The 21721-nt window shown below is 50.1% G+C and overlaps 2 protein-coding genes across 2 annotated transcripts; both read left to right on the top strand.

Moving 5' to 3' along the window:
* The first annotated feature begins 235 nt into the window (after window positions 1-235).
* Window positions 236-15382, top strand: ELOA (elongin A). Its single transcript, XM_067311451.1, has 11 exons — window positions 236-368; window positions 5526-5582; window positions 6269-6387; window positions 7279-8497; window positions 9847-9961; window positions 10415-10570; window positions 11001-11098; window positions 11410-11590; window positions 12160-12271; window positions 12585-12736; window positions 13203-15382. Exons 1-11 carry the CDS (start codon window positions 297-299, stop codon window positions 13262-13264), a joined length of 2343 nt encoding a protein of 780 aa, XP_067167552.1. The 5' UTR covers window positions 236-296; the 3' UTR covers window positions 13265-15382.
* A 2881-nt stretch (window positions 15383-18263) lies between these two features.
* On the top strand, window positions 18264-21421 carry PITHD1 (PITH domain containing 1). The gene is made up of 6 exons (XM_067311568.1): window positions 18264-18485; window positions 18675-18718; window positions 18856-18933; window positions 20045-20149; window positions 20728-20836; window positions 20991-21421. Exons 1-6 carry the CDS (start codon window positions 18267-18269, stop codon window positions 21090-21092), a joined length of 657 nt encoding a protein of 218 aa, XP_067167669.1. The 5' UTR covers window positions 18264-18266; the 3' UTR covers window positions 21093-21421.
* Window positions 21422-21721: the final 300 nt, after the last annotated feature.

Genomic DNA, 21721 nt, shown 5'->3' with positions numbered 1-21721 from the left:
GGGCCCCGGTGCGACACGGAGACACAAGCCGCCACGCGTGTGGGAAAACCTCTCAAGCAGCGCCCTGCCAGCACCCAAGATGGCGCTGCCTCCCGCCACAGCTGTGCCGCGCCAGGCCCCAAGATGGCCCCGTCGGGGCCTTGCCCGCACCCGCCATGGCTGCCGGCGGTCGGGGGAGTCGCTGCGCGATTTCCGCTTCCTGCCCGGAGCCAAGATGGCGGCGGTGGCGGAGAAGCGCCGCGCGGCCAGCGGGCGGTGAAGCCGCTTCCGCCGCCGCGGCCTGTCCAGCAGTAAAAATGGCGGAGTCGGTGCTGGAAGTTGTGGGCAAGCTGCAGTCGCGACTGGCGGGCAGCTCGGAGCCGAAGAAGGTGACGGGGGGCGGCGGCGGGGCCGGGGGCCGGGGATCCCCCTGCCCGGCGGGGCCTGCGGGAAGGCGGGGGCCGCCCCGCGAGGGGCCGCGGAGAAGGGCCGCGCCGCGCCGGGCCTGCCCTCCCCCGCGGGGCCGGGGCTGGGGGCAGCGGGCAGCGCCGGCGGGGGCCGCCCCGGTGCTCCCGCGGCCTCGGCCCGCCGGCTGGAGGCCCCCGAGCCGGGGGGCGCCCGGGGCCTCGCCGCGGGGCTGGGGCGGCTTTGGTCGGTTCCCCCCGCTGGGGCGCCCCGAGCTGCCGGTAAAGACGCTCTGGGTTGGGCCGCTAGGCCGGCGCCGGAGGTCTCCTGTGATTTGGGTTGTCTTGGGGTTTTTTTGTTTTGTTTTGTTTTTTGTTTTCCTTTTTCCCTTCGTTGCACGTAGGCGAAATGCTGCCTGTGAAACAGGTAACTCGGCCGAGCTAGGAGAAGTTCTCGCTGGCAGAGAGCCCTGTCCCGGCGATGGGCTGATGGTGGAGAGCGCTGTGGAGTCTCGGGCGATCTTGCGTGCGCGATCCCGGGCTGGCGATGACGGGGAGCGCCAGGCGCCAGGGCGATGCCACCATGCGGCTCCGCTCTCGGGAGAGGCGCGGGCAGCGCGAGGAGTTCCCCGGTTTTAATTCGGGCCCTGGCTTTGGATTCCCTCTTTGGCCTTGGGGAAGTGGCTAATGCCTTTAGCCCATCTCCACGCGGGACGGACGGTGTCTGTTGCTGTCCCCAGCCAGCAGCGGGTGTAGCCGAGAGGCTTCTCCGTGCCCATTGCCCTGCTCTGCGCTTGTGCTTGAAACCTGTTTAGTGTTTGGCTACATCTGCTGCTTGATAACCGCTGACAGCAACTGAAAACAGTAATCTGAAACTTGGAATTAGAATTGAGCTCAAGTTCTGATTCTTTTTTCTCACCCTCTCAGCCAAGACTAGGAGGGTTTAGCTGGTGGGACCCTGCACCCCAAAGTGGAACTGGGTGATTGCAGAGAAGCCACCACGTCCAGGGGGGTTTGGGGCTCCTTGGTGCTCAGAGCATGCACGAGATTTCAAATATCTGCTCAGCATACTGTGAACAGAGTATCATTGCTCCCTTTTTCCTGACCCTTGTGTAAACTTGGGGCGGTGACGGCCCGTCTGTGTTTCTGAGGCTTTGTAAGTCTTTGGGCAGTATTTGCACTGGCTGACTTTTCCTCCAGTAACCTTGCAGTGTTAAATCATTTCTTTCTCTTTTTTCTCGGTTGATTCTCTGTGGTTTTGCAAGGAGGGGAGAAAGAGGTGTTTAGCATTAGCAAGCTGTTACCAGCTATAATAGTGACTTTAAACCTTCTTCTTCTCTCTCTCTTTTTTTTTTTTTTTTTTTTCCCCCACCAGGCGAAAGAACCTGTGGCCTACGCCTTTTCATTTCTGACACCCTTTAAACTCTATCCTTGGTAGTGTTAGTGTTCTTAGACTCAGATTTAGTTGCTATTTTATGTTGTTGATAGATCACATGTCTTTTTGAGCTCGTTCATTTGTTAGAAAATGGCTTTCTGCTCTTTTGCTATAATTCTTTACACAGCAGCTCTGTAGCAGTTACAGCTTTACCATGTCGGCAAGACTTATCCGCAGCATCTTTGAGTGCTACCCGTATGTTGCAACACCATTACAAATCTGAGTTTTCTTGCCCTGTCCTTTTGAAACATCTTATCAGTGATGTGAAAGACCAGTATTTTCCCACTATTGTGTAGGACTGTAAATTGCCTTGCTGAAAGGTGTTAAGTATTAATATTATTTTGAGGGAAAGCTGGGCTGCTGGCACAGAACGGTATGACACTTTGGATGCTGTTTTCATGGTTTGGAAACAATCACCTTTTCCAGTAGAGAAGGTGCAAACTCTGCTTTGGGACTGCTCCTCTTCTGGGGGAAGAGAGAGGGTGAGAGAATTGTGAACAAGAGAAAATCTTCATGAAGAGGATGGGGCCAGGCCATGCTGTAGTAATCTGATATTAGTGTGTGTTGTTAGCATTGTAACGGTCTGGCTAACTTCTTTTAGAAAAAGAAAATAATCCACCCAAGTTAAATGAGACTCTGTTGGCACTGGAATTAACAAAGTCACGTTCTTATTCGTGTCTTGTGGCTGATTGACTGAAACTTTACTCTGCACCAGGGTGTTTTAGAAGAGCTTTCTTGTATGTGTTTTTTCTGGTGTCTAGTAAGATGCAAGCCCCTTCATAAACTTTGTCTTCTACCTGGCTTCCTTTTTCTCATAACATTTGTAGGATCATAGTTATTTCTGAGATGAGCTGTCAGATTTGAGCCTGCTTGGCTGATTTCAGCTGAAAGCAACAGAGTGTACTATATCAGCTAGCTTCCATAGGAAATGTTTAATACAAGTTCTTAAGCCTCGTTGCGTCATTGTCTTGCCTTGTGGTCTCGTGTACGACTGGACCTGTGGCCCACAGAGGTTATAGGCAAAGCAGGGTTTTGCCATGCTGTACAAACACAGCTTCCAAATATCTTCCTACCCAGATGCTGCTGGGCTCTGTTCCACTTGAACAGTGTCAATAAGTGCAGTTTTTAATATGCTTATCTGACAATCTAAGGTGTCACTGCTGACGCAGGTAACAGAAATTCCTTGTTTCCTGACAGTGGCATTTTGAGGTTTACAACTTGGCTGGAAAATCTGCTGAACTCCAAATTGCACTAACATTTCTAATGAATGTGCAGGCATAAAAGCTTGGTGAAGTGACACTTAGGCACGCTTTGCCTGATAGGCAAGAGTAAATGTATGGTGACGTTTCAGAAAGCCATCGCGTTAACTTAGCTACCAAGATCGGAAAGAGCTCTGCTTTTTAAGATGCACGGAGGTTTCCGACCATTGACTGCAATGGGGTGGAATAAGCCAGTCCCAATGAGCAGTATGGTAGATCAGCTGTGTGGGTCCTCTGGTCTCAAACCACAGTCAGTTTTCCCTGTGTGTACAAAATATTCAGATGAACTCAGTTGAGAATAGCACTTTTCATGTTGAAATTCAACCCTGAAGGCAACAAATAGCAAAACAGCAAAGAGAGTTGTTGAAGATGCTACAGTGGGGTGTAACTAGAAAACTATTGGGATGGCATTAAGGATAACAGAAGGTGTTTTCTGTTACTCTTAAGGTAGGATTTTATAAGCTGTGAAAGCCCTCTCTAGGAAGGTGACCAGCTCACAGAAGTTATTGTTTTAATATTGCCCAACTTTTACTCTATCTAATCACAAGATCCATCCTTCTTTCTCTCCATTCCTGCCCCCTTCTTTCCAACAAGGGCTTTGCGTGTGCTAGTCCAAATCCCTGCACTGCTGGTGCCAGAAGGATCTTGGCCACCCAGAGCTTCCCAAAAGGAGCCTGACCCATCAGCTTTGGTAGGCTCTGCTGTGGCAGCTCGGGATAAGGCAGTAGAGATGGGCTGTGTCTGCACCTCTGCTGCATCCGTTTGGCGTCTTGGCTTGCAAGTGGGTTTGTTGAGCAACAGTTCTGGCAAGTCACAGCAGTTCTGGAAAACTGAAAGGACTTCAGGATTTTTAGCTCAATTGGCTTCCCCTCTACTATCAGTTGAGCTAGATGGTACAGTGCTGAGCATGAATGTGTTACCTGCACCAGATCCCATGAATGTGGGGCAGTCTCTGCGCTAACAGGTGTCTGCAGTTGCAAGGATAGAGGTTTTAAGACCTATTTTGCTGTTGTTTGTAGCAGTTCTAGAGGTGCTACATCCTCATCAGCATCCCAGCTCCAGAGTGCTGAAAAACAGTTATTGTTGGTATCAAAATGTTTAACTGATCCAAAACAACAAGGAAAAAACAAGCCTTCAGCCTTGGTAACAAAGTCCTAAATATAACAGAGGTGGGGCAGTGGCTGCCGGTGAACAGAAACCATTGTATAGTTCTGCATAAGCGAGACGAACCCTTATCTCTCTGTCAAGGAGTACTCTCTGAAAGTTATAGCACTCTTCAAACATGTTAAGAGAAGTTATTTCCTTCAAAAGTCACTCTAAACCTCTTTGACCCTTGCATGGTGGAAGCAGGGATTGATTGAAAGAGCTTATGCCAACAGAGTGCTAATTTGAGCATGAGTACAGTGTTTTAAAGAGAAGATCTTCTGGGTCAGGGAGAGCCCTCTGTACGGCACATAGCGCAGCGGTGCTGAACCACGCTGGCCCGTAGGTGCTCTAACAACGGGAACGCTGATTAGGCTGATCTGTGGCTATCGCCGTGATGCAGGAAGTAATGTGAGGGGCAGTGGTACCGTTAGATCTGTGCTGGGTCCTTTACTGCAGCTAAAAAAGCTACAGACGTCTTGGTGAAGCAATCTCTCAAACTGGCTAGGTGGCAGAGGTACAAGTACCTCCCCTTCACCAGCAACCGCTCTTCTTGTTGCGGGTGCAAGTTGGAAAGGGTTCCTCTTCTCTCCCTGGCACGTGGAGCAGCTTGGTGTACCCGAACCGGCAGTGCCCCGCTTGGCAGGGTGCATATGAAATATTCTTCACTGGTGTGTGGTGAAGGGAAGGGAGCAGAAGTGGGGCTACAGGCAGTGGTTCTGGAATGGGTCAGTTGTCTTTCTGGTAGATAGCACAGATTGTAGTTGTGAGGAGAGAGACTGTCAGCAACCCTGCCCCAGTGGAGGGTCTGGCACAGGAGATCAGGCATCTAGATCTTCAAGAGCATCTAGAAACCCTCCTTCCATGAGGATCTAGTTCGCAAAACTTCAGAAAGGACTCCCCCCCCCCCCCCCCACCAAAGGATGTGACTTTGAGCACCGCCTTCTGAGAGTCACAAGCTTCCAAGTCCTTTCTTTAGCTTGGTGTGCAACAAAGCTGTGTAATGTGTCTCTATTGATTCTTTAAGCCAAAGTTAAGTTCCAGTCCTCTGTGAAGAAAGCATTAATATTTGAATGCGTTTTAAGATTCTCAGAGGGTCCCTCTTAGGCAAAGAGATGTTAATTTCTTTACAATTGGCCCTCATGTGCTCAGCTTCTTAGGAGCTTGATTTGGAGCAAGATAACAGCTGTCTGCCACTTGGATCTTTCTAACAAGCTCTCATGCAGTGCAGAATTTTTTTCCTTTCTAATCACAGTGTGTGGCTTAGTATGACAAGTCTGAACGCTTTCCTTCTTGTCTCTGCAGCTGCTGAAAAGTCTGAAGAGGCTGTCTGAGTTGCCCATCACAGTTGACATTCTTGTGGTAAGAGCCATGAAATCTCTTACGCTTTCATCATGTCTGTCAAGTTACGGAATAACTGTTTGCCACGGAAATGCTGCTTTCCCGGGAGTAGAACATAATGCCTTGGCCACCTGCTACAAAACAGTGTCATAAACATGATTGTGATGAGGGCTCTAGAAATTCCGGGCACAGAATTTCTGCAAGATAAGAGGGGGAAGGAGCGTGTCAGAGCAAATGTAAAATAGCAGGAGACAGTTTGTCATTGGAAATTCCTCCAAAAGCTTAAAACTTGATCAGGATATGAGAACCAAAACAGTCCCTAATGATGACTGAAGCTGCATGAATTTAGAAATGAAGTGCTAATCCCTGAAAGTATTAGTGACTTACTTTGGTCTTCAAACTTATCAGCAATTATGGTAAATAATAACTTGGTCTATTAAACCAAATAACTGATGTTTGACTAATGCAGAGTTCTGTCTTCTTTGATCTATAGAACTAAACAGTACAATACTAACAATGTAAACAAAATGTTTGCTGTAAACATACTAAATTACATGTGATACCTTTGCTGTTAGCTCAGGAGGTTTACTTCTATCTAGTAGCAACAGATAGCAGGTTAACTTTGGTCATCCTGCAGAAGCTTTGGCAGTGACAAGAATGCTGACTGTTTTGCAAAGACGAATTAATGTCTTGACTCTCTCATGAAGGAGACGGGTGTTGGAAAGACTGTGAATGGCTTACGGAAACATGAGCTCGTTGGAGACTTTGCGAAGAACCTCGTAGCCAGGTGGAAAAAGCTGGTGCCAGTTTCCCAAGAGGTAGACAGGTAAGTGAACCTGCTGGATTGTCTTGCTGGATAAACTGTGCTATATTTTGCAATGGAGGAGATTATAAACTTCTCTGACCACGGGAACAAGTGAAGGCTCTGGAAGAACTTGTAACACAAGTGTACTAACTCTGCATGGCATTTTGCCTTGTTGTGGAGTAAACTTCCTGCCTGCGCTAGCCGCAGAGCACTGGGTTGCTGACAGTGGCAGTTTTGAGTGGAGGTAGGGGCTGACTTTCAGGAAGCTGCAGTTTGATGGAAAGATTAACAGTAGATGCCAAAAAGTGCCCCTAATAAAGCGAGAGATGTAATCAGCTTGCTTCCCATTTTATGATGCTAAGGAGAAGTTGTAGACCCATGTAAAGGAAGTGGCTTGCTATGAAATAAGACTTTAAGAAGTGCAAAAATGGTATGGAAACCGAAAGTTAATGCTAGCAAACACGTTGCAGTAACAGCTGTGTTGAATGCAGCAAAGAGATCTTACAGACATGGATGACAAAGACCCAGTTATTCGTGGTAATTGTGATGGCTGTGGTACCCTTGCATGCTTAGCTTGTGAATTAGGGAGCATGTGTCCCATGTACACCACACAGTCAGGAGTTTGTAGGCATGGAGGAGTCTCTGTAAGCATCTCTCTCCACTTGCGCAATGAACTGGGAAGTTTCTAGTCCTAACAAATGCTTAATCGCTTCCTGCACCAGAAGTTCTGTTTCTGAATCCCTGAATGCTGCTGTGCCAAGGAGAACTAGTGGTATTCTTGTGACAAAACTACCAAACAAAGCCTTAGTCCCCTGTAAGAGAGGGTCCCATTCATACAGTCCATGGGAAGTGGCTCTCTTGATTCCTATTTGGAAGTTTCAGACTAACTATTTTGTTTTCTTATTCCTTTAGAAATAATCTAGATTCTGAAGACCGTGACTATGAGAGGAGCAGCTCAAGGAAAAGACAACGAGAAGCTTCCCCCAGAGAGGATGAGGAACCTGACCAGGACTATTCAGAGCCTTTCCAGCCTTCCTGCAGCCAGTCCTATAGTCCAAATCATAGGGAAAAGAAGCCCAAGAGGTATCCTGGGTCTGAGAGAGCCCATCAGACTTATGGCTATAGCAGCCAAGAGGGTAAGAGTTGGGGCAGATCTTCCCCAGTGCTCTCCTCAGATCAGGAGTACTCGGACTATGGACAAGCTGTGTCACCTGAGCCAAGTGAGAGCCCTCAGGATATGTACACGGACCCTTATGCCTCTGAGGAGCAGGAAGAACAGACAGTATTTCATCGGAAAGCCAGCAAAGGCCACAGCTTTCAGGACAAGGTGGGGGGAAGCCGGGAGAGAAATCCTGTCGAGTTCCACGACAAAGGGAACCCGAGTCGAAGCAAAGAGCACAAGTCTTCTCACAAGGAGAAGCAGCGACTTGATGGCAAAGGGGAAGACAGGACCTCTGCCTTCAGCCCAGAAAGATTGCACAAGGCCTCTTTTAAAGAGCAGCTCCGAGAAGCCCCAGTGGCAGGGGGCAGCAAGGAGAAGCAGAGGATGTCAGATGGCACCAAGAAGGAGAAGAACCGGGAAAGTGGCACCTCCAGAAAGGAGAAGTTGCATATGCAGTCACACTTGGAAGAGTCTTTGGACAACCATGTTAAGAAGCAAAAACATCGGGACTCTGAGAAAAGCAAATTGGAAAAATCCAAGCTGAGCCTGGAGACCTCTACCACAGAGCGGGAGAAACGGAAAGCTGAGAGCGACTCCTCAAATAGGAGTAAAGAAAAGGGGATTTCTGGGAGCTTAAAAACTTCAGAGGGAAAACACAAGGCCTCTGATGCGGACAAAAAATCTATGGGCTTTTCCTCAAGTTTTGGGGAGGGGGAAGTGGAGGATGAATTTGAGCAACCTACAATGTCCTTTGAGTCTTATCTCAGCTATGATCAGCCTCAGAAAAAGAAAAAGAAAGTGGCCAAACCCACTGTGTCAGTCAGGGAGAAAGATCGAGGGCACAGCAAGCAGAACGGATCCAAAGCCAGTACCAAGAGCTCAAGCTCAAGTCGAAAGAGCCCAAGCCACAAGCGGACAAGTGAGAAAAAGGCGGAGAAGAAACTACCAGAGCCTCCTAAACCAAACAGGGTAAGATTTTGAAGGATCTGAAATTGAACAAAGGAGGTGAGACCTGCTGCTCTCGGTCCTCTGCTGTCTGGGGCTTATCAGTTTTCCCCTTTGAGGTGTTGGGCTGAGTTCTGCATCGTGCTTGTGGTGTCCTATCCATGTCTAAGCCCATGACTCCTGATTCCTGCTAGGAGACACAGTGTCTCTCCTAATGCCCTGCTCCGTAGTGCACCCTCGCAGGCATCGCACTGCACTGTTAGAATGTAACTTTGCTAGAAAGGTGAAGAGGGAGAAACAAAGAAATGAATAGACAAAACCCTGTTTATTCAAGGAAGGGGAGAGTAAGAGAACTTCTCCAGCTAAATACTCAAAGAAAACAAGCTTTACTTTGAGATATTGGATGCGATATATATGTTTAGCATGCAAAATGTCTTTAGGAATGTGAAAAGTTAGAGCCCTGCCTAATGTGCAGGGCATCTCTGCCTACTACAAAGGTTACCATATCTCTCTTCTCAAGTATTCATGCTTCTCTAAAATTGACATTCGTTCTTGCTATTTTTATCTGTAGTGCAGTTTTGTTAACGTTTTGGTCTCCAGAAGTGGTAAAGAAATAGGAGAACTCATGCTACTAATGCAGCTTGTGCTAGAAGCCTGACCTTCTTTTGTGAAAGCCTGAAAAATGAATAATGTTCCTGTATATGTTCATTATCACAAGGGTGCAAGGGCTGTGTATATAAATCAGGACTAAGTTTTAGAGCTTTACTGTGTAATCTTTCATACTCAACTTTGAAACAGTTTACTCTTCAAAAAGTGTTTTTTATAATCTTAACGCTATTTTAAAATCCTAATTTGCCATTCATTATAATAAAAAGTACTTTATAACAAAATTCTAGATTTCCCCCAGTTTGTGAGGTACCCCTCTCCTCCTCACCACTACTGAGGTTTTTTTGCAGGGGAGGAGGAGAAGAGACAAAATGTGAAAATGCGTGTTTGGGGTCAAGGAGATGGTTCTGTCAGCTTTCTCTTCTGTTGTTTTCTCCAGTTCTTTGCATCATTAATCTGACTTGGCTTCTTGCCAGAGCCCTTTAGCACTGAACTTAGTAGGCTAAGATGTGGATGGCTCTTATTGGAGAGTGCCGAGTGATTCGGATCCTGAATTTTGGCTCCGTGTTGCCAGCCTAGACAGAGTCACAGTTATGTGGCTGAAGTGCAGCCTTGCCCTGGGGCTATTTCCTGGTGCCGGCTGATCAGCACTGTGTGCCTTATTTAAAATATCAAACAAAAAACAGTTCAGTGCAGTTTGTACGCTGGCAGGATGTAATGTTCTCCTGTATTCTTTGTTTAGTTGTGTGCACATCCTCTCCTTCCAGATACTTATAGATGTGGTGCCAACGTTACCAGACATCCCACTGCCCCCGATCCAGGCCAACTACCGCCCTCTTCCCTCAATCGAGTCCATCACCTGCTCCCAGACGAAAAGGAAAGGTGGGTGCTGGACGGGAAGATGGGGTTGACATGGGCTGTGGCTGCTGTTTGTGGGAGGGAGTGGATGCTGGCTGGGTTCAACTCCTGTAGAAAGGAGGATAGCAGTAGAGCTGTATAGACTCATTGGCTGTCTGTCTCTAATTTGCCTTATGCTGGGGTTATAGCATCCTGCCTCTCATCATGCCCAGGGACTGGCTTTCAGAAGAAGGTGGCTTGTTCCCCCCTCCATGTGCTCTAGTAGAAGTTAGGAAGATCCATTGCTGACCCTTCTCAAAGCTTGTGCTTTGGACTTGCCCTTCCTGAGCTGATTTGCAAGTTGCAGGTCTCTTAAAGAAGACTTGGCCTTAAAGATTGCTTCTGGGTGTCTGTGTTTTGCTTGTCTCCTGTGCCATTCATCAGAGTGGGCTCCTCTTTTCTTCCTTCCCTCCTTACCCAAAATCTTTCTTTTTACAGCACTGTCCTCACCAGTTGAAGAGAGCGAGGCTGGTTTTACAGGCCGCAGGTTGAATTCAAAGATGCAAGTGTATTCGGGCTCTAAAACTGCCTACCTCCCAAAGATGATGTCTCTGTATGAGCAGTGTATCAGAGTCCTCAGTAACAACATTGACTGTGAGTACCTTTCCTGATCAGTTTTAAAGTCATGTTGCCATGCAAATATACTGATCTCTGTTTCTCCTGAAGTCTTGGTAACTTGTTTGTATATATCCCAGCAGCACCTGGCTTTGAACGTTCAAACAGTAGTCCTTGTTACAAGGCAAGTTAACTAATATGGGGGAGAGGTCTCATTAACTTGAGTGCTGCCGGAATCAGTAGCCCAGCACGCTTCTAGGGAGTGATAAAGTACTGGAACTGATGGTAAATAGAGCCTTGCAAAGGGACATACACGTCTGACTTCTTAGCTTGGTGCCTACTGACCCACTTGAACTCTTATACCTACAGTTCCTTTCCCCTCCTCACGTTGTGTAGTAGCATGCAGCGTTGCTGTTGTTCCACTGCATTTCAGTAGGATAAATACTCTGTGCATCTTCCTTTTCCCTAGCAATCTATGAAGTGGGTGGTGTCCCTTTCTCGGTGCTGGAGCCAGTGTTAGAGAGATGCACCCCAGAGCAGCTGTATCGCATTGAGGAATGTAATCATGTGAGTGCGCTCGCCTGGGGAAGGGATGCTGACATGTGGGAGTGACGTTCTCTCCTTGACTGGAATAGCAGAATGGTAAAGAACAATGTTCTTTACAAGAAGAGGTGGCTTTTGCTAGAGTCCCAAGTTCTTGGATTTGCCATCTGCCCATCTCTTGCTGCAAGCTGGCCCCCAGGCCATATTTCCCTTGATGGTATTCCGGTGATATTGGAGCTAGCTGGTGCTGAAGGAGAGGGACTGATACCTGTGCTGGGGGATAAGAGCTCAAAGGTGTCAGGAGGGATCCCAGCTAATGTGTAGGGTTTTTTCAGGTTTTAATTGAGGACACAGATCAGCTGTGGCACAATCACTGTCTCCGAGACTTCAAGAACGAGAAGCCAGAAGAGTTTGAATCCTGGCGGGAAATGTACCTTCGACTTCACGATGCACGAGAGCAGCGGCTGCTCATGCTAGCACGGAACATTGGCTCGGCTCATGCCAACAAGCCCAAAGGTAAAATAGGACTGAATGACCTGGGGACAGAGGATTTGGGGAATGCTGGCTGGGGGAAGTCTTTGCGTTGGGCGGAAGGTGTAGAAGGTCTTTGAGTGGCTGGTTTGAATGCTGTCCAATTTAGGTGTTGCTCAAACCTCTGTTCTTTATGTAGTGGCCTTTGCAAATGACTTAGCAGGCTTTAGATCTCATCTGAAGTGTTGTCCATGCAGAACAGACAGTGGAATATTTTTTGCAACAGGAACATGAAGGGCTGTGGAGATACCTCCTGTTCTCCTAGAGTGGCTTCTTCATGCTGAGGTTGAAGAATACTGAAGTATGCACTAGGAAAAAGCATTCCTACCCTCTCAATGAACATAATGAGAGCTACTGACATGATCAGTCTGATTTCTCACAACCAGTGTTGTGACCGTAGGAGGCTCACCCCTTAGGGAGAAGGCTATCGCCTGAGCTTTGGAATGGAAGGACTAGGAAGAAGTCATTGGAACTAGCTATAATGAGACAAGTACTGTGGAGCCTCCTTTGTAGTAAGCTGGATCCAAGCAATGTTTCCCTCTTCTCACCTGCAGGCAGAGTGGCCAAGATGGCATTTGTGAACTCTGCAGCAAAGCCCCCTCGGGATGTACGGAGAAGACAGGAGAAGTTTGGAACTGGAGGACCTCTTCTGCCAGAGAAGACTAAGTGAGTGTTTCCCAGTAGCACTTGCTGTTTAGGGCACTCTTCCTGTGGGTTCCTGCCAGGTTCCCTCTGAACCTCCATATCCTTGAGGCTCACAGGAAAGGAAATGGTGTGTCTGGGAGGTCCTTTTGCAGTGAAACTTGCAACTGTATTAGCCTCTTTCTTGCTAGGAAGTTTGCTGGAGATCCTGGTTAGTGCTGGTTCCATCTGATCTCAGTCATGCTGCTGTTAACAAATGTGGCTCATGTGTCTAAAGAATTGTATCAAAACACACAAATTCCTTTACTGAATTGTATGTCCCATCCTTGTGTTTCAGAATAAAACCAGTCCTCTACACATCTAGCAAAAGCCATTCTCGTATGAATGAGGAACAGTCCTATGATGGGCCCAGCACCAGCAGTGCCCATTCTGTCCCGTCATCAGGTAGCACCTTCTCCTCCTATGACCCGAGGAAACCACCAGTGAAGAGTAAGTACAAACAGCAGAATATCTGTGTGGTCTCCTGTAGCTCCTCCTTCACAAATGCACAAATCTGCTCTGCATTCTAGTAAGATTAAATCCAGGTTATGCAGGAGGGTGATGTTGGTGATCTCTCTTCTCTGCCTGAAGAGAGGTGGTAAAGTCTGTTCAAACTTCTTGCACAGGAAAAAGCATAAGGGAAAGTTTTGAGGTAGAGGGCCACAGTGTGGAGACAAAGGTTTGCTCTCTGGCTTTCTAGAGGTCCTGAGAGCATCTAAGGAAGCTGCTTTGTTCCTGTGTGTCTTGTTCACCCGCCTGCCCAGTGCTGACTGTATCAGCCTGTCCTTATGGCATCAGTGAGGCGAAAAGCTTATCTTTGCATCTCCTTAGCCAGAGCTGCAGCTTTGAATCGCTCTCTGCTCTCCTAGTCTCTGACTGCCACTTGGAATTTTTTTCCCCCCTTTCTCTGTTACAGAAATTGCACCCATGATGGCAAAGACGATCAAAGCTTTCAAAAACAGGTTCTCTCGAAGATAAGCTTGCAGCACAGAGCTGGGAATTCCCCTCTCGTGGGGGAGTGGCACTGAAGGGGGAGAAGGTACCCAAATGGCCCAGGTCCTTTCCTTGGAACTCTGCGGAGGCTGCAGCTGCTGGGAGAGGCTTCAATCTGCACAAGATGACAGCACAGTATTTTATCTTTTATTCCGGTCCTTTTATCTGTGTCGAGCCCCTTCCTTCTCCCTCCCCTCTACACTTAACATCCTGTTTCTGGCCTTGTCTTCTGTCAAAAGAAGGGTGTACAGAATCTCCAGACATGAGAAAATGTGAAGTCTTGGCACCTGCTGAGAGTGGAAGATCCAGAGACTATTTACTATTTAACCTCTTAATAAATTATAAAATGGTTTTAACTAATATTTCCCCCTTCCTTTCCCCCACTGGTACTATTTATGTCGCTCCCAGTATTCTCCCCCCTCCCGTTCCAGTACAAGGGCCAGCCTTTCTCTGTGACTCAAGCTGGCAGGAGTCTGTCTGTCTGAGCGGATGCTGGTTATCAAGGGAGTCTTTCCTCGTGATCTGGTACCTGCTGGGCCCAAAGTTGCACCTGGACTCTCTGGGACAGGTGGTACTGGCGACCTATCTGCTCATCGGTCCATTGGCAAGTGCATCAAGTCCCGAGGCTTTGCTCTCTACTTGTGTATGTTAATAAAACCTTAGCTCTCGACCCTCTCTCTGCTGTTACTGTAGATCTTGTACAGATGCTTGCGTTGTTGTGCAGGGATGCCAAGAGCCTTTGGGGACTCTTTCTCTGCTGCTGTTGTCTTCTGCTGCCTACTGGGAATAAAACTATGAGGGTTTGGGGGAGAAATTTTGCTGTGCTCCAATGAACATTTTAAGTCTTTTTTTCTTCTTTTTTTCTTTTTTTGAGGGAGGAGACTTAGTTTTCTCTGCCTCTGGAACTGAAAACAGTTTTTAAATATCAATGAAGGTATCAGTTTGACTCTTTTAGTGGAAAGAAGGAATACTTTTATCTTGTTTTCTGCATGGAATTGGGAAGGATTTATTTCCAGTTTGGAAGCTGGTACTTGAATCCTGTCCTTTCCCTTTGCCCCCTCTTTAGGAAAAGCAAGAATTTTCATCTTTGAACCTGAAACCACTTGCCTGGGGGTGAAGGGAAGTGAATAATGGAACATTGTTTTTAATGTGTGCGTACTTCATAGCAGAAGTTCAAAATGCTTGGTTATACTTGGTGTCTGAGGAACTGGAGCTCTGGAAGGACAGAGTGTAAGACGGGACCTAGCCGAACCTGCCGCTGGGCTTGGTTGAAGTGTGACGAGGTGCCCTGGAGCATGGCTCCTCCGGAGGCACGGGAGGGTGCTGGAAGTTCAGGTGTTGTGTTAGGTGTGTGATTTCAGGTGGACTTACTGTGGCTGCAGCAGAGACAGAGGAGATGGACATTACTAGGCACTTGCTGTTAAATGTGAAGCCTTGTTGTGGTGAGCTTTTCCGCTTGTGGGTTAAATCTGCCTTGAAAGCAAACTTACCTGGAGGTAGTGCAAGTGGAGGCTGGAGCTGGTTAGACCCAGGTCATGCAGTGAGGGAGCCGGCCTCTGTGATGGCTCCGGCCTCTGACTGGATTGGGAAAAGGAAGAAAGTTGCCTGTTCCAAGCCATATTTGCTCCCCTAGGACTTTGCTGTCTGGGTGGAAAAGGTGCTGGTAGTGGATACTGTTCTTGGTGGCAGCTCTTGAAGCTCTGCCTCTGGCTTTCCGTGGCTGGAAAATACTGAACAAGCGGAGTTTTTTCTGTGTGCTGACCAGGGCAAACCTCCCTGGAGGGCTTTAGAAAAATCCCTGTATGCTTTTGGTTTCTGTTTTTTTGTTTTGTTTGTTTTTTTGTTTTGTTTTTTGTTTTTAACCATCCCAAATGCCTGTCTTTTGTTTATTTGGTCTGTTTGCTTCTTATTTTGAAGGTCTTGGAAAAGTGTTCTCAGACTCTCGTGTGCTGTAAGTTTGTTACAGTCCCAGATGCTTTAATGTTACCGTGCAGCATTTCAGTGTGTGTTGTGCTGTAAAATAATGGCTCCTTACTCTTGCATTTTGCTGTATTTAATTTTGCTGTATTTTTAATTAGATAACAATATATTATCTTCTGCTGACTGTTGTGCTACCGTTTATTTCTCCTTTGTACTTGGGGTAGGGGCAGAGGGGAGGGAAGTCTAGCATTGCGTTCATGCCCCAGTGGAGCAAAGGATCTGGATGAAGCCCAAGAACGGTCCTGGGCACTACTAAATTGCCGCTTAATTAATACAACAGTTAAATACTCAGATGTGGGTACTGCCCAAAGCATTGCTGTTACTGGGTGTACCTTCCCACTCGGAGCAGTCCCTTTGCTCAAGGCTTTGCTGACTGTGTCAGTATTTTAGCTTGGCTGGATCGTGGGAGGGGGCTGTGGAGAGGATCAGACGTGTCAGTGTCTGAATTAACTCTGCTCTGTGATGAGTGGTGCCAACATCTCTCCCTCCTCCTGCTCAGACACTAAAGCCGCACAGCCAGAAGAGTGTGAGCACCAGTCCTCAGCAGGGAAGGGAGGAGGGATATTGCCACGAGACACAGGCTAGGCAAAGTCTAGGGTAAAAGCACTTGCTCCGTTCCCAGCCTCTCGGTGCCCAGGGTGTTACACTCGTGCAATTTTTCTGTGCTACACTACACACGAAGGAACTAAACAGAGCTGCCTCTTCCCCCTCTGCGGCCCTGCTGTTGGTGGGATGAGTAACACGGGCAGGAGGGGGAGTGACTTCGACTTGCATTTGTATTTTGGTCCCCAACTGTGTATATACAATTTTCTATGTTCCTTTTTTGTGGTAACTAAGATGAATATTTTAATTAGATAAGTTATATGAAAAGACGAAAATCATGTCTCAATAAAAGCCAAACACTGGACAGTGTCTGCTTGTTCTTTTTCTGTCTCTGGTAATAACTGCACTGACATCAAAATACCAGGAGCAGAGTCTCAGCTTAACTGTGCCTGTCACCCTGTGGTCATTGGCGACTGACATAACACAGGTTTGGGACAAACGGTGGAATTGTAGCATAGAAATAAGAACTGTAGCCTTGAGTGTGTTCCCCCTTCCAGGAACAAAACCAGCTCCCTTCTTGCTTTGGGACCACGCACCTTTCCGGGCACAGACGGTGCCCACAACGCAGCCCTTGGGGCCTGGGGAGCACTTCAGGGGACGGATAGGACAGAATGAAGGCACTTCAGCTTCTGCTTGGGGCCTGACTCCGCAACCGCCCCGAATGCGCGGGTCTCCCTGCCGCAGTGCAGGGGCACAGAGGTGGGCTGTGTGTGTGTGTGTGTGTGTGGGGGACCTTGTAAACCTGCCAGAGTAGGTGCAGCTCTTCTCTGGGGCAGTGGGAGGGGGTGGCGGAGTGGGGTATGCTGGAGCATGGCTGTTCGCTTGCTGCCCCATTAACGGGGGCTTGAGGGGGGGGAAGGATTTGTGGATTGGTCTGGCAGAGTGTTCCAGGCCTCCTGGCAGTTCAAGACTTGCTCAAAATCTTTTAGCTGAGCTTCTTATTGGGCTAAAGCAAAATGCTGTTCCCCCTCCTGGCTGGAAGAGCCTGAAATTTAAATGAGAAGAGCTCTTACTGAGGCTGCTTGTATTGACCCTCCTTTGAAAAACAGCTTTGTTCTTCCCCAAATAGTGCTGCCATCCTTACCAGCCCTTGCTCAGGGAACATGCCTCATAACTAGGGCTGCAGTTCAGAGCCGCGTGCATGTAAGGGGCTCTCTCTCCTGGCAAAGCCAGACAACATCAGGTTCAACTTGCCCAAAGATTTTCAGCAGTGCAAGTTCAGTTTGTGGTAGAGTCAAGGGAAAACAAAGGAAGAAGAAAATTGTACTAAAATAGCTTGGTCTAGGAGCCTTTATAAGTCTCAGATGTTACAATAAAGGGCCAAACTGCTGCCCCCATGGGCCAGCCGGGAGCAAGAGGGCCGAAGCTGGCTTTGAGGGCAGGAGGCAGTGCCGGCGCAGCCCCAGCCTCGCGGGGGGCTCTGCCCCCATGCTGAGCCACTGCACTGCTCAGGGCAGATGCCGGCTTGGCACAGCGGCTCAAGGGCAGCCTGGCCTCCCCGCTGCCGGGAGAAGGCTCCTGCAGCTCTGTGAGCTGAGCACTCGCAGCGCTGAGCACACATGTGCACCCCCACCACGTGCAGCGCTGAGCACACACGTGTATACACCTGGCATGTGCAGTGCTGAACACGTGCGTGCCCCCACTAAGTGCAGGGCCAAGCATGTGTGTACACCCAGCATGCGCAGCGCCAAGGGCACGTGTGTGCCCCCAGCATGTGCAGCACTGAGCACGCATGTGTGCCCCTAGTACATGCAGCACTGAGCACACGTGTGCCCCTAGGATGTGCAGCACCAAGCACACGTGTACACCTGGTACATGCAGCGCCAAGCACACGTGTGCCCCCAGTGTGGGCAGTGCCGAGCACACACGTGTACACCTGGTACATGCAGTGCCGAGCACACACGTGTGCCCCCAGTGTGTGCAGCGCCGAGCACACACGTGTACACCTGGTACATGCAGTGCCGAGCACACACGTGTGCCCCCAGTGTGTGCAGCGTCGAGCACACACGTGTACACCCGGTACATGCAGTGCCGAGCACACACGTGTGCCCCCAGTGTGTGCAGCGCCGAGCACACACGTGTACACCCGGTACATGCAGCGCCGAGCACACACGTGTGCCCCCAGTGTGTGCAGCGCCGAGCACACACGTGTACACCCGGTACATGCAGCGCCGAGCACACACGTGTGCCCCCAGTGTGTGCAGCGCCGAGCACCACCCACCCGCGCGCACGGGGGCGTGGCGGCGCACGGGGGCGTGGCGGCGCACGGGGCGGGGCGCGGGGGCGGGGCGCGGGGGCGGGGCGCGGCGCGGCGCGGCGCGGGGGGCGGGGCGACCTGCGCAGGCGCGGCGCGGGGGCGGGGCGGCGCACGGGGCGGGGCGCGGGGGCGGGGCGGCCTGCGAGCATGGCGCAGGGCCACGGGCCCGGGCACGGGCCGTGCTGCTGCTGTGGGGCGGCGGCGGCGCCGGGGGGCAGCAGCGGCGGCGGCAGCGGCGGCGGCGGCGCGGCCTGGGGGCTCTACCTGCGCATCGACCGGCAGCGGCTGCAGTGCCTCAACGAGCGGCGCGAGGGCAGCGGCGCCCTCGTCTTCCGCGCCTGGGAGGAGCGTGGTGACCGGGCGCAGGTGCCGGCGGGGCCCCTTGGCGGGGCCCGGGGTGAAGCGAGGCGGGTGCGGGGCCGCGGGGGGGCAGTTGGGGGTCCCCGTCCTGCCCCTGCCCTGCCCCTGCCCTGCCGCCCCTCCCCGCTCACGCGGGAGCGGTACCGGTACCTGCGCGCCCAGGCCCGGCCCTGACCCGCTCTCGTGTCTCCGCAGTTCGTGGAAAGCGACGACGACGAGGAGCTGCTGTTCAACGTCCCGTAAGTCCCCGGCCGTGCCGCGCCGTGCCGCGCTGTGCCGCTGCCCGGGCTTGTTGGCCGTGGGGAGCGAGCTGCCGCAGTCCGCTCTCGTTCGGGGAGGACGGCGGTGAAAGCGCCAGGCCTGTGTCTCTTGGCAGGTTTACGGGTAACGTGAAGTTGAAAGGAATAATTGTGATGGGGGAGGACGACGGTACGCATCCAGCAGAGATGAGGCTGTAAGTACGATGAGCGTTAACTTTGCTGGAGCCTGAACTGATCTGACTGACAGCTTGTATCTAATAACGTGTAAATGAGAGCAGTAGTTCTCGCAGTGTTGGCTCTGAACCACTTCACAGCCCCCAAATTACCCAGGGGGTGTGAGAAACCAGCGCAGTCCAGCAATATCTCAGTTGCTCCAGGGCCCGGGAGCAGCAAGGAACTGTCACTTGTATGGGGGTGAATGTGGCTACTCGCTGCTTTTTCTTAGTGAAACCTGACTGCTGACTTTAGTTAGAAGTGAGTATTCAGTTTTAATGCTAGTTGTGCGCCATGAAACCAACCTGCAGTAGGTTAAACGAGCCAAAAAGGGGTTATGCTTTGGAGAAGAAATCCGAGAAGGACAGGACCTCTGATGGGAGTGTCCCTTAGCCAGGTGAGGTTTGTCAGGGTCTTGGCAGCAGTCCTGTTACACAGAGCAACGTGTCCTGTTTAGTTCCTGAAGGGAGGGCACTCGTTTTAATATGCCTTTTTTTTTTTTTTTTATGAAAGATTATTGACTACTCTGCAGTTCCTGCTTGTGAAAAACAAACCTTTACCAGTGAAGTCAGCATTGTCCCCTGTGTTCCACAAACAAGGATGTGGAAGCACGGTCAGAACTTGTGTTAGACATGGAAGCAGCAGGTTCCTGGTCCTGTTGTTGGACTATGCCACTCCTGTGCACTCCTGAGCAAAAATCCCAGTGCTAAATTTGGCTGTGGTTGTAATTATCTGCTAAGGAGCCAGGATTGTTGCACAGGTTTCCACTGGGGGCAGCTGTTCCCGTCTTCCTTTGGTCTCCAGTGCACCAGTCTGAGGCTTTTTGAGTGCCCAAATATGCCGAGTTCTGCAGCTCCCCAGCTTTGTTCCTTGCTCTTGCTCGATGTTTCTTCAGGGTGTTTAACATTCTGGAATATGATGCGGCTGCTTTATGGTGGTGTTGGTATTTTCTCCCTTCGGAAACTCTTCTTGCTTTGTCTTCTATTGTTGAAGAGTCTGAGAAGAGCCTGGGTAGTGCTGATGGATGGGGAGGCAACCAATTTGTTGGCCTGTATTTTAATAACTTCCTGGGTTTCCTCCCTCTCTTCCCAGCTTCAAGAACATTCCTCACATGTCCTTCGATGATGCAGCCAGGGAACCAGATCAGATGTTCACCCTGAACCGGGATCTCACGGGAGAACTGGAGTACCCCACCAAGTACGATGCAGACCCATGGCTGGGGGGAGCGTGGGGTGTCACTGCTCCTGAGCTAAGGAGCTGGACTCTTTCTCCAGCCTGCTGACGTGCCCCTGAGTTTTAGGAAAGTGACAGTGGGGGACAGTTCCTTCCCTTGCACCCCAGTGCTGCACACAGTACAATTTGCCCTCTGGGCTCTGTCCTGCACTTGCCAGGTGAGAGCTCTGGTCCCCAAAGGGGACTGAAAACCCGAGCAGGGGGAGGTCTGCACTGGTGATCCAGGACTCCTCAGGGCTCAGAGTCACCCTGGTGTCCTGTCCCTTGCTCCTGGCCCCAGCAAGGGCTTCCTATGGGCCAGTGGTGAGACACCTGCACACTGCAAGGGTGAGGCCAGCTGCTTCTCCTGCTCCTTTAGTCATTTCTCCAAAGACTGACTCAGACTGAGGGTAGGAGCTGCACCCCGTGTGAGCTGAGTGTCTGCTGGGCCAGGGTGCCCTGCTGAGAGAGGAGGGGGTGATGCGGCGAAGAGTCCCCTTCCCCTGCGTCTGGTGTGGCAGCCGCTGTGCAGAGCTCTGGTTTCTGAGTGTTTTCTCTTTCAGAATTGCCCGTTTCTCAAATGTTTACCATCTCTCGATGCACTTTCCGAAGAACTTTGGAGCTGAGACAACAAAGATTTTCTATATAGGCCTGAAAGGAGAGTGGACAGAGGTAGGTGAGAGCAGAGCAAAGTGGAACAAAATAGTGCTATGATTGAAAAAAGAGCTTTAAATCATAGGGTGGAGGTGGAAGGTCTGAGAAGTCTGTTTTGAAGGGACTGGAATTCTGTTGGCCTCTGGACTAATACATTTTATTCTTAATTCAGGCTCATCGCCATGAAGTGACCATCTGCAACTACGAAGCATCAGCAAACCCAGCTGATCACAAGCTGGAACAGATCACTCCACAGACTCACTTCATTTCCTAACAGTGCTATCGGGAATATCCCAAAGGCTCTGGTATAAGTACATGGAATCGATGGAGTGGCTTGGAAGGAAATGGATTCCTGAAGCACTGGAGAGTGGTGGAATAGCTTTACTTTTTGGTCTTTGCCTTGGAAAGCAGAGTGCCAAATGTATGAAACGCCTGTACGAAGCTGGGTGATTGCTAAGGTTAATGGCTTGTTGGGTTTTTCACAACGTAGCAGATTTGGCCTCGTAGCGGGAGGTGTGTTCCTTAGGCAGTGGCAAATCGGTGTCTGATATCGTTTAGTTCTCTAACTGCCAATAAAATATATTCTGAGGTTCAGAACTACTGCTATGGCCTAGTCACCCAGATTCTTGCTGCCTGAACGTGGGTTAGAGGCAGCAGCTGACTGCTGAGCACAGGAACAGCCTCTAGCTGCTTTTCTGTCCCTGGGTAGGGAGCTGTCGCTGCTGGTGGGCAAGGGTTTGAGCTGAGCAGCGGTTCGGTGCAGCGAGCTTGGCTGCCGCGAGGCCGAGTAGCGGGCCGCACCGCCTCAAGGCTTTGCTGCCCTCCGCGTGCGATGTAAACCGAGCGAACGCGGGGAGCAGCAGCGGAGCGCCGGGTCCCCTAACAGGTGGCAAAGAATCCGCT

Source organism: Apteryx mantelli, chromosome 27, assembly GCF_036417845.1.
Source record: "Apteryx mantelli isolate bAptMan1 chromosome 27, bAptMan1.hap1, whole genome shotgun sequence".
NCBI lineage: Eukaryota > Metazoa > Chordata > Aves > Apterygiformes > Apterygidae > Apteryx > Apteryx mantelli.
Note: the sequence above shows the minus strand (reverse complement) of the source record. Positions and strands in the feature narration are given on the sequence as shown.

What these genes read in the sequence shown, in the direction of transcription:
- PITHD1 (XM_067311568.1), top strand. Translation starts at nt 18,267, where the DNA reads ATGGCGCAGGGCCACGGGCCCGGGCACGGGCCGTGCTGCTGCTGTGGG. An exon ending in CATCCAGCAGAGATGAGGCT is followed by an intron (nt 18,934 to 20,044) that starts GTAAGTACGATG and finishes CTCTCTTCCCAG; the next exon opens with CTTCAAGAACATTCCTCACA. An exon ending in GAACTGGAGTACCCCACCAA is followed by an intron (nt 20,150 to 20,727) that starts GTACGATGCAGA and finishes TTTCTCTTTCAG; the next exon opens with AATTGCCCGTTTCTCAAATG.
- ELOA (XM_067311451.1), top strand. Translation starts at nt 297, where the DNA reads ATGGCGGAGTCGGTGCTGGAAGTTGTGGGCAAGCTGCAGTCGCGACTG. An exon ending in AGCCTCCTAAACCAAACAGG is followed by an intron (nt 8,498 to 9,846) that starts GTAAGATTTTGA and finishes CTCTCCTTCCAG; the next exon opens with ATACTTATAGATGTGGTGCC. An exon ending in TCATGCCAACAAGCCCAAAG is followed by an intron (nt 11,591 to 12,159) that starts GTAAAATAGGAC and finishes TCTCACCTGCAG; the next exon opens with GCAGAGTGGCCAAGATGGCA.